General features: G+C 48.4%; 1 protein-coding gene across 3 annotated transcripts in view; it reads left to right on the forward strand.

Moving 5' to 3' along the window:
- Positions 1 to 10,456, forward strand: part of LOC119152808 (kalirin-like) — a 46,628-nt gene extending 36,172 nt beyond the window's left edge. For all 3 annotated transcript variants that reach the window (XM_037398504.1, XM_037398503.1, XM_037398502.1), the window contains 5 exons: positions 3,813 to 3,987; positions 4,766 to 4,970; positions 5,410 to 6,032; positions 7,743 to 7,888; positions 8,731 to 10,456. In XM_037398504.1, the coding sequence (XP_037254401.1) occupies positions 3,813 to 3,987; positions 4,766 to 4,970; positions 5,410 to 6,032; positions 7,743 to 7,888; positions 8,731 to 9,526 (1,945 nt within the window). In that variant the 3' untranslated portion in view covers positions 9,527 to 10,456. The remainder of the gene's footprint in view (positions 1 to 3,812; positions 3,988 to 4,765; positions 4,971 to 5,409; positions 6,033 to 7,742; positions 7,889 to 8,730) is intronic.
- The last annotated feature ends 4,102 nt before the right edge of the window (positions 10,457 to 14,558 follow it).

Consider the following 14,558-nt stretch of genomic DNA (forward strand, 5'->3'; position numbering starts at 1 on the left):
GTTGCTGACATCCAGGCACAATTTTTCTAAAAGGCTGAAATGAAATGAGCTGAAGGCTGGGGATTTGCCCCCACTTTCACAGACAGTGAGCTCAACAAGCCTTTGATAGAGATGTTGTGATGGAGCATCACAGAATAAGATAGCTGAAATTGTCTTCTCCTAGTGGTTCTGTGTAAGTGTTAGAGTTTTACAAAGCAGTTTTCTCTGGTACGTTAATTGTCTCCCTAGTAATTCATAGTTACTATGACTCAGTCAAATGGTTTAATATTTAATCAGTGAAGATTTGATTTTCAGCTTCTTAATTGTGGTGGCTTTAGCCTTCGCATAGGTCACTGGATACCTTTAACTTAGGTTGTAGTCCTGGCTGTGAAGGGGTGTTGAGATCTGGGTGGAAATCCTGGAGGCATTTCAATATATAGTCCACTTTCTGAAATTGTTTAATCAGAGAATTGCTCAGGATAAGGACATGCAAGGACCTGGTGTTCCTGTCTATGAAATTGGGGATGAGGTGACAACAGAAATCTGCACAAGGAAGCAAAGGACATGGCTAAGAAAGAAGGCTTCCTGCAATGAGTGATGATTTGTATTTGGGATGACACCAGGGTGGTGGGTACAATAACAGCTTCCCATAGCAGAGGATACCAAGTCTAGAAGGCAGGTGACAACAGGGAAGGAAGGAAAAATGGACAAAAATGTTTCCATTAGTCAGCAAAAGTCAGGAACATGTGGAAAGGGCTGAGAACTGCTGGCCTGGACAGTGATACAACCATGAAGAGGCCCATAGAGACCGTGAAAGCAGGTGCATTTGCAGTTGTGTGCCACACACCCAGTGCCTCTGCTTCCATGAGACACGATGGCCCAGAGGTTTAAAAGAACACTCAGAACCTGTCCTCCTTGTGCTGGCCCAAGCGCATCATCGCTCTTGGCGAGAACAGTGAAAACTGACACTAACTCCCTGCGTTAACCTATCCCAGTAAATGATTTGATCCCACAGAAGGAAAGATGCCAGGGTCCCCCCTCCTGCAGCAATGTGTGAGGGCAGGGGCCTGCTGGAGCAGGTGTTGATGTGGACCTGTTGGCAGCTCACATCTCTGCCAGGGGGAGAGGACTGGAGGAACGGACAATATCCTGTTTTCTTGGCAGTGTCCCTTCTTCCTTCCGAGCCAGGGGCAAAGGATAAAGGAGCAGCCCTAAGAGGTGGTTCTACAAAACTGCTTGTATCCTCCCTGTTTTGCCTACATCCCTCTGGTCACACCGGTGGTGCAGTGCAAAGTGACTACTTCGTGGAGCAGCACTTGCCCCAGCACTGCATGGCCAGTTCATCGTGTGGCAGGGATCTAATCACAACTAGAAGCAGAGCAGTGAAACCAGGGATGAAGAAATCTCCTTTCAGACAGTGTGGGCTCTGCATCATTGCCTTTCTTACTGCTACCTGACCAGCCATGAGGTGGGTTGAATTTCTCAGCCTCCAGTCACACTTCCTTATTTCAGCTGTCTAGGTAGTAGTAGCTCTTATTCCCACTGTAGGTCACATCTGGAGATTTTTAAAAAATATCCCTGTTGGGTTATGGAAACCACAATAAGCAGTGGCATCTGTTCTGCAGACCCTATCACCAGAGAGCTGCTGTGAGCTTCACTTAGAGGAGCAGTAATACTGTGGAGTACTTTCGATGTTTAAGGGGATGATCTTGAAGCACTGTGAAAAAGCCAAGTGAAAGCTCTGTTGCTCTCTGCGAGTATGGTCTGTATGGTAGGGGTTGGTGTAATATTCCAGTTCTGAGCTCTGATGCTGACCTTGGACGCATCCAGTTGCCCTTCTGTGCCTCACCATGGTCCCTTTTTTCTGCATGTTTCAACCAGAAGCTGTTTGAGCAGGAACAGCTTTTCAAAATGGTGGTTTTCCAGCGGGGGCAGATCCTCTTCAAGAACTTTCTTGCTCCTTAACCTCAGCTTTCCCTCCCACAGGTGTGCCCAGGTGAACTGTTCACAATTTACCTAACTCGGTGAAATGGTCTGGCTGGGAATACAAGATTTTTTTTTTTTTAAACCCAAATTGTTTTAAGACTGATTTTATATCATGGCCACACAGACAGTTTACAGTGGACCAGCTGAAGGAGTGGTACCCTAAGTGTGGCTGGCAACGGGAGGGAAGAAAGAGACAGGAACCTGCTAAGCTGGACCAGGTCAGGACAGTACCATGGTGGGACCACAGCCTTGCTGTGTGCTTGTGCCGCTCTTGCTGTGACCCTGTAAGGGGTAATGCAGTCCATACTACAGACTGCTTTGTGACAGCACTGAGTTTGGTATCCCCTTTCTAGAGGCTAGGGAGAAGAAGCCTGGAGGGGTGAAGTAATACTTCCAAATCCACGTGGCAAGTAGTTAGCGCAGCAAAAAGTAGAAGCCTGTAGTAGTACTACAGTGTAAAAGTAGCAGCACTGTGCCATTGCTGCACAGCTGCAGCTAAACTCATTTCTAAGTTGGTAAATCCTCTGGTACTCTTAGCTGGGACCTGGAAACATAAATGGAGGAAAATGAGAAAGCATCAGCTGGAAAGTTGCAAACCAACTTCTCTGGCCTGACAACAGAGCCAGTTTGTGTTCTGCGGGGTTTGTTCCTTCTTTGGCAATTTCAGTATTGGCTGGTGGTTTATTGTCAGAGCCAAATACCATTCACTGTAAGGAAGATGCCCATCTGTCTCATGTGTTTGCTTGTAGCTGACAGTGTTGGAATTGCACACCAGCAGTATGACCTACCAGCAGAAGTTCACAAGTGAAGCTTTTAAGAAGTCATAGGAGACTTTTGTTAAGCATAAAATATATGCGAACTTGAAAATATATTCCAGACACCGGCTTCCTGTATGTACAGGCATCCATATGCAGTCCTCACAACCTTTCTTTTTAAAAGGACTCCATGCTCATAAAAATTAAGTAAACCCAAAATAAAAAAATTAATATTCTTCCAAGGAGGCTTCGTTATGCATGGAAATAAGGTGTCTTAGAGAGTCTGTTAAAGAAAGGTATCACAAGTACTATCACAAACCACAGCCTGTCAGCTACTCTGTCAAGTCAGTGGGTTTGCACCAGGCTCTGTCTGTCTGGGGCGGTGATGTTGTCTACAGAGAGGTGAACATGGGGTTGGGACAGACTGCCTTTATTAGCCAGGCCAAGCCCTTGTTAGCACCACACAGCTATGAGTAAGAGCATCCCAGAATTGCCAAGTGAGAACAACAGGCTGCCAATCTTTTCAGGATGCTTAAGTGCACCAAAAGGGCTGATCCTGAGTTCACTGAAGGCAGAAGGAATCTTTCCAGTGGTTTCAGCTGGCTTGGGATCATATGAGATGAAAAACAGAGGGAAAGCTCCTCTAATCCTCTAATCTCTTCAAAGTATTATGGTTTTTAGCAGGTGATTTTCTTCCAGATGAGCAATATGGTTTCTGTGTTGACAACATCTCTTTAAATAGCAGCAAATATGGGTATGGCCTACTTAGAAAGAGGTTTTTCTGGTCCATATGGGAGAACCTCATCTTTTATGGACACGAAAATACCCTGTGAACACTCAAGACTTGATATCCCAGATGCTGGCATGAGTGCAATTACCCAATTTGGACTGCTATGGTTGAGCTGTGTTTAGAGTCCCTGAAACACACGAACAACCATCCATGCTGACCAGGCTAGATTCCCGTCTGCACTTTCACTGGACTGTTGTGACTGATTGTTTGAACCTGGGCTTGCTGCTCAGTCTTAGCTGTGTCAGGGACAGCAGGTAAACTGCATATGTGATGTTCATCAGAGTCTGCTTCTTTCCTTGCAGCTGCAATGCTGAGACTGCTGCCAAATCCCCCTCCAAGGGACAGTGTGATCTGAGGGAAGCTGATCCCCCACCTCCGGAGGACAACCAGCAGCCCACAGCAATGTCCATGGCAACAGAGACCTGGGAGGACAAGCCAAGCAGTGAGACATCCAGCGACACTCCACCTGCAGGGAATGTAAGGGAGAGGAATTCCCCTCTCAACTCGAGCATGTATTTAGGATTTTTTTCTCAGAAACTCTAAAGGGTCCCTTCATTGTAGGAACTGGGCAGGCTGGGAGCCTGGGATCTGAAATCACACCAACTCCTATAAGCAATTAAAACCTAGAAGCATTTCTAGTGCCTTTTTTGTTGCAGTTAATGAAACAGGAGTCAGTTTTGTGCCCCTGCCTATCTGCCGCTGCATCTCTTGCAGGGAGTTCAGCAATAACCCCTTCATGCATTTCAGTGTGTCACCAGCCCCTCATTGCTGCGCTGCCTGGGAGATCAGGCAGATTCCCTCCTAAGTCCCCTCTTGGTCAAACCGCTAATGTAGGTAAGGCATAGAGGCTGGAGTTCCTGACCCTACAGCACTGAAATGTTCACGGAACAAACTAGCTGAGATCCCTGGAGAACAGGCTCAGCACCCCTCTGCAGGCTGGTTGCCAGGGCTGCTGTGCTGTTCTTCGTGGTTATATGACTTCTTCATGGACATTTGACAGCCACCATGGAGCCACTGTACTCAGAGTTACACAACAGCAAAGGGAGAGGGGCCTTGCTGTTGGGACTAAGCAAGACAGAGGGACTTGGGGGGACAGATTTTGTAACGATCACGGAGCCCGTAGCAGAGCTGCATTTATGATCCCACTTCTGATGAGTTTCCTTTTCTTTCATTTGGCAACTAAAGTCCAAGTGGCTGCAAACCAGGTGCTGCTTTGACCACTGCCTTGCTCCAAACCCTCTTGCCTTTCTTGCAGACGCCCAGTCCCAGCTGCCGCCGATCCAGCTCTGACATCGTCCATGAGAGCACGGATGGTGCCAAGGCCCAGCGGGAGTGCCGGCTGCGGCCGCACTTCAGTGACCCTATGCCGACAGACTCCGTGAAGAGGAAGCAGCTGGAGCTGAAGATTGCGGCTGCAGCACGGCAGCATGCACAGAAGCGCCGGCAGGAGCGAGACTATGGTACCTACATTCTGCACACTCAGAGGGGGGTGATGGGCCAGATGCTGAGCCTGGCTAAGCTGGTGTAATATGAAATAACTCTATTGACCTGGGGGAGGGAAGCATTCTGGGTTTAATCCAGGCATGCAAGAAATCAGGGTCTACTCTGCTGCGTCTCTGTCCTTGCCTGACAGACAGCAGGGGAAGAGTGCACCCAGATAAGCTCACAGGTGTGAGTGGTGCAGGGATGACAGGTCCTGGGCTTCACCTGGGAGCCATTTACTTCTGACTCTCACCAGTCTTGGCAGCAGAACAGGAGCGGGAACAGCTAACAGCGCTGCTTTCACCAGATCTAGCCTGTTCCCCAGGGTTCCTACCACTCGTGACTGTGCCAGCTTGAGCTCCTCAGGTGAGCTCTGTGCAGCTGGCAGTTCCTGTGGTGATTTGTGTCTCTTCTCAGGTCCAGTGGTAGCAAAAGCCAATCTTGGCCATGGTGGCAGCTTTGATGAGACCCGCCGCACCCCACGTGGCTCCCTCCGCTCCAGACATCATTGGAGCAATGTCAGCAGCCTGAGCACGGACAGTGGGATTGTTGGTGTCAACGATGTCCGGGACGACCTGGATCCCAGCGAGGGCACCCGGACCAAGTCAGCGGATGTGGAGAGGGCAGATAGTGGCATTGGTCAGATGCCAGCCAGAAAGTGGAGGAACAGGGCATCTGAAACACTGAGCTCCCTGCAGGCCTGGGAAGCCCACCGTCCCTGCACTGACTGTGGAGAAAGGGACCTCCCGGTGGAGACAGATGTGCAAAACTGCAATCAAAGGCGGGCTGACCTCTGTGAGAAGTGCCGCAAGCGCAGGACAGAGCGCAAGGAGTCTGTGCTGGAGTTTGTCAACACAGAGGCCAGCTACGGAGAGGACCTGCGCATCATCAAAGAGGAGTTCTACATTCCCATGCAGGCAGCTGGGCTGCTGAGCCAGGAGCAGCTCCTGGGCATCTTCAGCAACATCCAGGAGCTCATCGACCTCAATGAGAACTTCCTGGAGATACTGCAGGAAGAGATTGATCAGGCCTTTGACCAGGTATGATGCTGTATGCTCTAAAAGGGTCAGACTGGGCAGACAGGATAGGTTTTGTATTAGTGAGGCAGCACAGGTGGAGCAGAGGATCAGGAGGTAGGACTCCTGGGTTCTGGTCATTTGCCTAGTCCCTTGCTCCCTCAGCTATTGTAAAGCAGTGATTTCAGTAGGCCTGTGCCAGGCTGCTGCTGGCCTCACTTTCTGCTGTGGTGATGCCACTGATGTTAGCAGGCCATCAGCCGTCTAGCTCATTTATCCCATTAACAGGACCTAACTGTCCCATTACCAGAGTTAGCTTTAAGCCTAAAAAGTTAAGCTTTAAGTTAGCTTGGACACTGATAAGAGTGCGACCGTGGGGGCACAGAGCTCAGCGTGGTCTGGCTCACAGGCCACGCTCTTGCAACCCTGAGCTGACTCGCTTCAGGCTGGCTCGGGTGTGTTTGCCTTGGGTTGCAGTTCATTGCAGCTTGCCTCTATGCTGGCTGCGGGGCCAGGCAGCACAGGCTGCTCCCTGCTCTGGTGACAGCTGGTCCTTACAGCTCTGTGTACCAGTTGCTTCTACTGATGCACCCTGCCTTGAAGCAGGAACTTTTTTTGCACCACCAGCGCGGTGGTCAGAGGGCAGAGAAATAGAAATAAGACTTCAAAGCAGCAGTCACTGCAAAGGACATATAAACAGCTTCACATCCTCCTTTATTCAACAAACCAAAACCCACTTGCTGTATCGGTTTCACCAGGATGTTTTGTTCTTTAGGAAACACATCCCTCCTCTCCCTCTCCGAAACCCTGCATGTCACACTGAGTGGCACATCTCAAAATCTGGCAACTTTGACAACCACTCTGATGCACCTGGCACAGGGAAGACAGATGTGCACTGTAATGTAATGTCTTCTGTGAATAATTTATTAAAACAATGGCTTCTACAAACAGCCATGGGTTTTTCTGCCTCCTCCTCCACGTCGCCTTTGCATTCAGAGCTCAGTACTGCACCAAAAAGCTGCCAGCAGCCAGATAACTGCTCTTGCTGCCGAAGTGAGTAGTGATTGCAGAGTGTGTCAGCATACACCTTGACAAAGCTGAGAGCATTATGTGGCACCAGATTCTTACTGTTCCCTTATTATACATCCAGAAATCAGGGAACAATTTACCAGGAAATTTATTTTTCATTTAGGCATCAAAGTAGCCAGTAAGAGCACAACTGAAGGAGACTGCTTCCCAGCCAGGACAGTTGCTGGGAATAACTGCAGAAGTTGTTAAGTGCCTTGTCTGTTACCTGAGTTATGTGCCTCCCCTGCGCATTTGCTTCTAAACACTCTCTGTTAATTTATGTGCTGCTGCATTAGCCTTATGGCAGACCTGTTGGCAAGACGGGCACCAGCACACCCTCCTGACTAGCAGGCTCACTCTGGCCGCTGGCCTTTGAGCCCCTGCTCTGTTGAGCTGGCTGAGCCCACAGCAGCAGAGAAGGTGGCTTTTTATGTGCAGAAGACAAGCATTTAGGTCAGCTTTCTTTCCCCTCGCCACACACTGCTTTCCCCCAGACCTATAGGCGCTGCCTGGCACTCTTCCACCAGGAAGAGGGAGCTCTGTTACACCTTTGTTCTGGTGTCCACCAGGTCGTGCAGTAGGTTCATGCTGACAGGACTGAATGCAGGCTCCGTGCTCGTGCCTCTCCTGAGCTAACCCCGCAGGGGCTGTATTGCATGTTTGCAGGGTGATGACGACCTGATGACCGTGTGCATCGGCGAAATATTTCTAGAGTTTGTCAACATGCTGCCAGCCTTTCAGACCTACTGTCTTCAGCAGTCCTCCTCCGTGAATATGCTCAACGCGCTGGAGAAGGAGAAAGAGTTGCTCAGGTGAGAAAAGGGCTGGGTGTATTCTTCCAGGCTTTGGGGACAAGAGGGCACCAGGCTGAAGGGAAACCTTTGTCAGCTCAACTAGACCAAGGTTTTCATGCTAATGTTCTTCATTGATGAGCTGCGCTCTCTTGGAGTGAGGAGAGTAACTTATTCTCCAAAGGATATTCAGTCCTTGATATCTCCACTGAGGCGGCCAGTGGGTCCCCAGCTGTGCGTTGTGGTTTGCGGTAGCAGTTTGCCCGCTGACCGCTGCGCTGAACTGTCAGCAAATAACGCTCAGCTGAGAACAGCTCTCATCCCCATGCCGGAGCACGGTTTGGATTTCCACTGAGGAGAGCCATTGTGTGAAGCATGTGTGACTTGAATTTTTTTCCCATTCCTAGCCTTGGCCTGTTGGACAATGTCAGGCAAGTCACTTCTCTTTCCACTGGGACAGCTTAAAATGATGACAGTACCAAATTCTTGTTTAGAGTGCTTTGTCATCTAATGATGAAAGGAGCTACAAATTAATGTAATCTGATAGAAGCTGATGGATCTGCCTCAGGCCTACATCAGTGTAGACCAGAGAAAGATGACACCCTTCTTGTTTTACGAGTTAATAGAAGACTGCTAGGATGTTACGTGCTAGTGTCACAGGCACCTCGTCGCTGTTCTGCAGCTGAGCACAGCTGCAGAAATGTTAGCTTTTGAGGAGACAGAATTCGCAAGGCTGTTAAAACCAGAGGGGGGGCTGCAGTGCCCAGCAGCTGACAGCACAACGCTGTTCATTTGCATTTAGGATTGCAGCATCTGCTGGCAGAACAGCCACCATTTCGTTCTCTCTTCTTAAATCCCTGCAGAATATTCCTCAACGTCTCCCAGAATGACAACACAGCACTGCGGCGGATGAACTTGAGGTCCTTCCTGATGGCCCCTTTGCAAAGAGTCACCAAGTACCCACTGCTGCTCAGCAGGATCATCAAGGCCACCACTGAGTACCACCCAGACCATGGCAGCCTGCGGGAGGCCAAGAGCCGCATTGAATCCCACCTGGAGCACATCAACATGAAAACGAAGCAGGAGGGGAACACGTGGACCCTCCGATCCTTTCGCCAGGACAGCAAGAAGAAGAGGGAGGTCATCAACATCGAGATGAGAGAAACTGCCCTCAAAACTGTTGGTTGGCTGCGGGAGGAAACGCGATTTGTGATGGAGGGCTCTCTGCAGCTGGCCCAGCCCCCTGATGGCCAGTGGGTGAAAAAAGGCAGCAAGACTCTGAAGTTCCAGAACATGCAGGTCCTCCTCCTGGTGAACATGAAGCGGGTGTCTGAGTCCAGCCTGGAGTCAGCCGAGCCAGGGCCTGTGAAGGACGCTGTGCTGGTACTCATCAGGGACAAAAATAACGGGAAGTTCCATTTGCTCAGGGAGCCCTTGAGGCTGAGTAATTGCATTGTCTCCACCGATCCCGACTGCGATGACACTTTTGAACTCATTGAGATCAGGCGGGAGGCGTTTGTGTTCCGGGACAGCGACCGGGCACGGACTCACCACTGGTTCAGGCAGATCAGGCGGTACTCGAGGGAGCTGGGCTCCTGGAAGAAGCGGCGGAACGCACTGCCCAACATCATGATCAGCACGCCTCACACCAGGCCCTGAGTCCTGCACAGCCACGCGCAGAGAGGCTTGGCTTGACCAGTGCCACATGCAAGGACCATCGAGAGCCTTGGTGGCTTGAACTTGCTCTCCATGGACAACACAGGGAGGAGCCTGGCCCACGAAGACTCTTAACAGCACTGGCAGCAAGAGTCACAGCCTAATTCTGGTCTCCAGCCTCAGCACTCACAACCTGGTTGTGGCTGATGTACATACAGAGATGGACTTCCCTCAAGGAGCAGATCTCTGGAGGAAAATACTGATTTTAATTTGTTAATATTGCACTGCAGGAGAATGATGTATGATGCTTGTCATTGCATGGATCGTGTTGAAAGCCAGTCTTGACAACATGAGAGAGGTTTCCACCACTGACTATATTTCGTCAGCATTAGGTAAAGCCAGGGTCAAAATTAGGTGCAGTATTATGCAACAGAGGATGAAAGTTGGAGAAAACTTTTTCCACTGCTGCTCCTGAGGACTGTATTTCATTATCCACCTCTGTATTTTCAGTCAAAATATGTGTTTAAAAAGAATGGCCTTTCATCTTTAATCCAAATCAAGTAGGTATCAATTTGCTCAGATTCAGCTGCATGCACACAGCAAAAAAAAAAAAAAAAAAAAAAAGGCAAACAAGAATAAAAGGAGTTCTTGTTCTCTGACACATACACCCCAAATACGTGTAGAACCTGTGGAAGAGCAGTATACTCCCACTGAAAGTCTGTTATTTAACTGACTTAGGGACTGGAACATAACGCTGCATCTGAAATATCTCGGAAGTGTATGTAAATATAGCTCTGCTACCACTAATAGTGAACTTAAAAGTTTGCGATTATTTAAATGATGTAATCTAGTGTATTTCAAAATTTAATTGAAAGAAACAATTTACATTGTATTGTAGAGTAACATAAAAGGTTTTAATAATTATGTTTCAATGATTTTAGGTGGGTATTTTTTAAAATATTTGTATTCTGGAGTAGGTATTTAATGTAGTGTGGGTGGCATTCAGGTGAACAGTGTGCCTATATCTATTCTTTGGATCCCCTGAACAGAATTCAGAGGTTACTCCCAGTGGGACTGGGAGAACGGTACAAGCCTGCTGCCCTAATTCTCACTAGACAACAACAGACTGGCACAAAATCTTATGCTCTGGCCACAGTCCTGCCTGGGCAGGTCAGGCCCTGGCACACCAGATGCAAGAGCCACAACTGAGGCCATGGAGTGCTCCCCCAGAAGGTGCAGCCTCTCTCAGTTCCTCAGCGTGGAAATGACTCGAAGCTGAACAATGGTGAAAAGGCAAACAGGGTTTAACCTTTTCAGCCTGACATTACCACTGCCCACTGCCTTGCGATTACAAGATCAGCAAAATGTCACGCTGTGACTTACACAGCAAAGGGCAGATCACAGCCCTAGAGGCTAAATTAAAGGAGCCTGAATTTTAGTCGGTGGATCTTGGAGGACAGCCTGTAAATGTTCTTTCAGCCCCCCAGGGTAAAGACAATCAGTATTATTCACTACCAACAAAGTATTTCTGTTACAGACATTTATTTTACGGGAGGATTCACACAAGCATATTTGTATTTCTCCAGAGATCAACCAGCACCACTGAGCACACAAAGGAAGGTGGACAGAAGATACCCTTACGTAGGTAGCCCTAGTCTTTTAAAGTCACCACTGACCCAATGCCTGAGCAAAATGTCTCCAAACTATACCCAGTGCTTTGTCCTCTTGCCACAGCTGCTGGGGCTCGCTACACTGCTCTGGGCACTGAGGCAGATACCAGCAGCAAAACGCGTGCGTACTGGCTGCATTTTCTGTTCATCTGCACCATCCAGTGTTTTAGTGCTTCATTTTGTCCTTGAGGAAACAGGAGGTTTTGCATCATCTGGAAGGTTTACAAACGGGTACTCCAGACACGAGGGCGGCAGCACACAGCTGAGTGCTGTAGCAAGCGATAGCTGGCAAAGCGCTTGTCAGGGCAACACTGTGACTCCCTCGAGTGAGCTGGAATTCCCTCCAGCTATTTCTAAGCTTTAGACAATACATTGTTTGTTCCCCCAGAATACGCGCTAAACAGCCAGTGAAGAGCACGGAGACGTTGCCTTCAGTTTGTTGGGTTTTTTTTTTTTTCAAATAGGTGCATGCCTAAGCAGAGCAGCTGCTGGAGGAAGGTTTCTCTTGCACTGTCGTGACAGATCTGCATCTATAAGCCTTCAAGCCCCAGTCACCTAACATGCAAAAAGCAACAGCTCGTAGCACCTTTGTTTTCTCCCCAAGATCAAAATGGCGCAGCTACCTTCTCTTCATTGTCTCCGGTGGCCGTTTTGATAAGGGAAGGCATAAGTACAGTAAGTGTGATAGCTTAATTTATCCAAACAGCAAGTGGCTTTCACAGCTACAGAAAGCTGCTTGCTTTCTGGAAAGTTTTCAATTACTTTCCAGCACAGTGATTTTTTTCCACACCAACTGACGCTTAAAACCAGCCGTGGATTGTTTGTACAGCCGTATCTTTAAATCAAGATACTTTCAGTCACCCTGGCTGTTCAAAAAGGTTAGAAAACAATAAGCGTATGTAAAAGGTCTGATATTAACATCAATCTTGCATTTGGGTGATTGTTCAATTTGTCAGATTCAGGGGGGTTTTAGGTATCACAGGAAACACCCGACTGCCAGGCTCCTGGTAATTATGGCCTGTTTCCTCTGAACCAGGCAAACTCTCCCCCAAAGAAGGTCCATAAATAATCGCCGGGTGTGGGTTACAAGCAGGACGGGCACCGAGCGCTGAAGCCCTGTCCTAAAGACCCTGTGGCCGGGGAACAGAACAAGCTCCTTGATCCGGGACAGCCTGCTTTGGGAAGCGACAGCCTGACTGTTGAACCCGTCAGACTGGACGGTCGTTGTGCTTCCAGTGTTATTTATCTTTTATGTATCCGGTGTGTACTCAGCTGCTGGCCTGCCTTTAAATTACGGTGTTGAAAGGGAACACGAGCGCAGAACAATCTCGGTGGCCCTGCGAGAGCTTGTGCTGTGGGGTGAGCCTGCACTGGAAGGGCGAGGAGCATCAGCACGCTGACGAGGCAGTAGGTTTCCATAATCCCCAGGCACCTTTCTGAACAGGATGATCCCTTTCCTGGGAAATTCCAGGCCTTGCAGTACACATCTTACTTGGCAGCTCTGGAGATTAGTTGTGCTGTATTTTTCCATATCTGATTAAACAGACCTGACAAAGTGCTGTTATAATCCAGAGTACTTGGGAACAGGGTTGTCTGCAAGCCAAGAAAGCAATAATTTGTTCCAAGTGGCCGTCCTAGGGCTCTGTAATATTTTTATGCCTCTCATTGCCATGACTGACAATACTAAGATTACTTTTCAGGACTCCTGCCTGCTGAACCTAGCTGGCTAGTACAAGCAGACCTCTCTGGAAGTACCAAAAGAAAGTGGGTTACTCCCCAGATTTATCAGAACTCATAAATTACCTTTCACAAGAATTTAGGATGAGTCTTACTGGTTATTTACCAGGAAAACAACAACAACAAAAGGCAGCTTTTATCATATGGAGTCCACAGAGTTTTGAGCTCGGAAGGCAGACACGCAAGAAAACGAAACACTGGATTACGAGTCCCCTGTGAGATCAGGTCCCAAGTAAAGAAGGACTAGCTACTTTTAACAGTCAGCAGGCTGGGAAGGAAAGCCTGAAAAAAAAAAAATAGAGACGTGAAGAACAAATACTTTAGAGGGCAGGGATTTCTGCTTCAGTGAAGAGATCTCTTTTATGGTGTTCTTGTACATTCTCGGTTGTATTTAGCAATAGTGAGGATGGGAAAGGGGCATTCAGTATGAGTCTCTGCTGCATGATGAAGAACACATCTGAAAGAGAGCATCAGCTTTGGACTGGCAGGAAGAAGCCATTGTAGCTGTCATTGGACACCAGGAGATTGACCTGAGCACCTCCCAAATCCTGGAAAAAAGCTCCGAGATGATACCAGATCTCCCACATTGGGAAACTTGAGTCATTGAGTGCATGTGAATTTATTATGGACCTGAAGTCCCAGGAAGGCAGATTTCCAGTAGGAGATTCTGGTGAATCTTGCACTCTCTGGCTCATCCCTGACAGGCTCAAAGGGAAGATAATTCAAATCTAGCACCATGTCAAAGTGCTCATGGATGAGGCAGCTGTAGTAACTCTCATTTTGTGATGTCAGCCCTGTTTCCTTTTAAATGTATGCTGGGGAACCAGGTGAGATTCAGCTAAAATTAGGCTTGACATTCTCTGTCTTGAAATAGGAAAAACCTGGAACCAAAAGCAATGGAGGAAACTGTCCTCCTGCCAGAGATCAGACAAATATTCAGAGACCTCACTGTTGCTGTTGAGTGACCTGTCACTACGGTGGGGTATGACTGAGAAAAAGTCTTACTGATCAGGCAGACAAAGGAAGTTACTGCCTTACTTCTCACAGAAACTGCTGCAGAACATCACTATGACTGGAGACAGGTACAAGCAATAAAAAAAAGTAATCAAGGTTTTGACAATAACACTGCACAGTGCAAAAACTCTGGGCAAGCCCTAAGGGCACTCATTAGAAAAGCAGACATCTCCCTCAGAAAGCTCAAGGTGGTCCCCAAGGGAAACCTTTCTACAACATAGATGGAAAAGTTGAGCCATAGGAACATAGAGGGTCCTCTCCAACAGAGAGCAAAGAACCCTAACAAGGGATTGGAACGCAGGCAGAGCATCCTTCAGCACTGGTCTCTGCCCAGGCTTGACTGGGAGCAGTTGCACAGCTGGAAAAGGTTGAAGATCCATTAACAGGGATGAACATTAATGGTAATTTGCAACTCTCCAGCTCAAATCCTGCCCCAGCATGATCTCCACCAGTGCAGGCTTTGCATCCCTGAGAAACAATCTCTGCTGTAGGTGAGAAGACCTGAACTGCAAACAGCCCTCCCAGGGACAGTGCCCTGCATAGAGGCAGGCAAAGGAGCACTTTGTTTCCGTGGCAGTGGAGCCCCAGCTGGTTTTGAACCTTTTCCTCCTAGT

This window comes from Falco rusticolus, chromosome 8, assembly GCF_015220075.1.
Source record: "Falco rusticolus isolate bFalRus1 chromosome 8, bFalRus1.pri, whole genome shotgun sequence".
NCBI classification, from domain to species: Eukaryota; Metazoa; Chordata; class Aves; order Falconiformes; family Falconidae; genus Falco; species Falco rusticolus.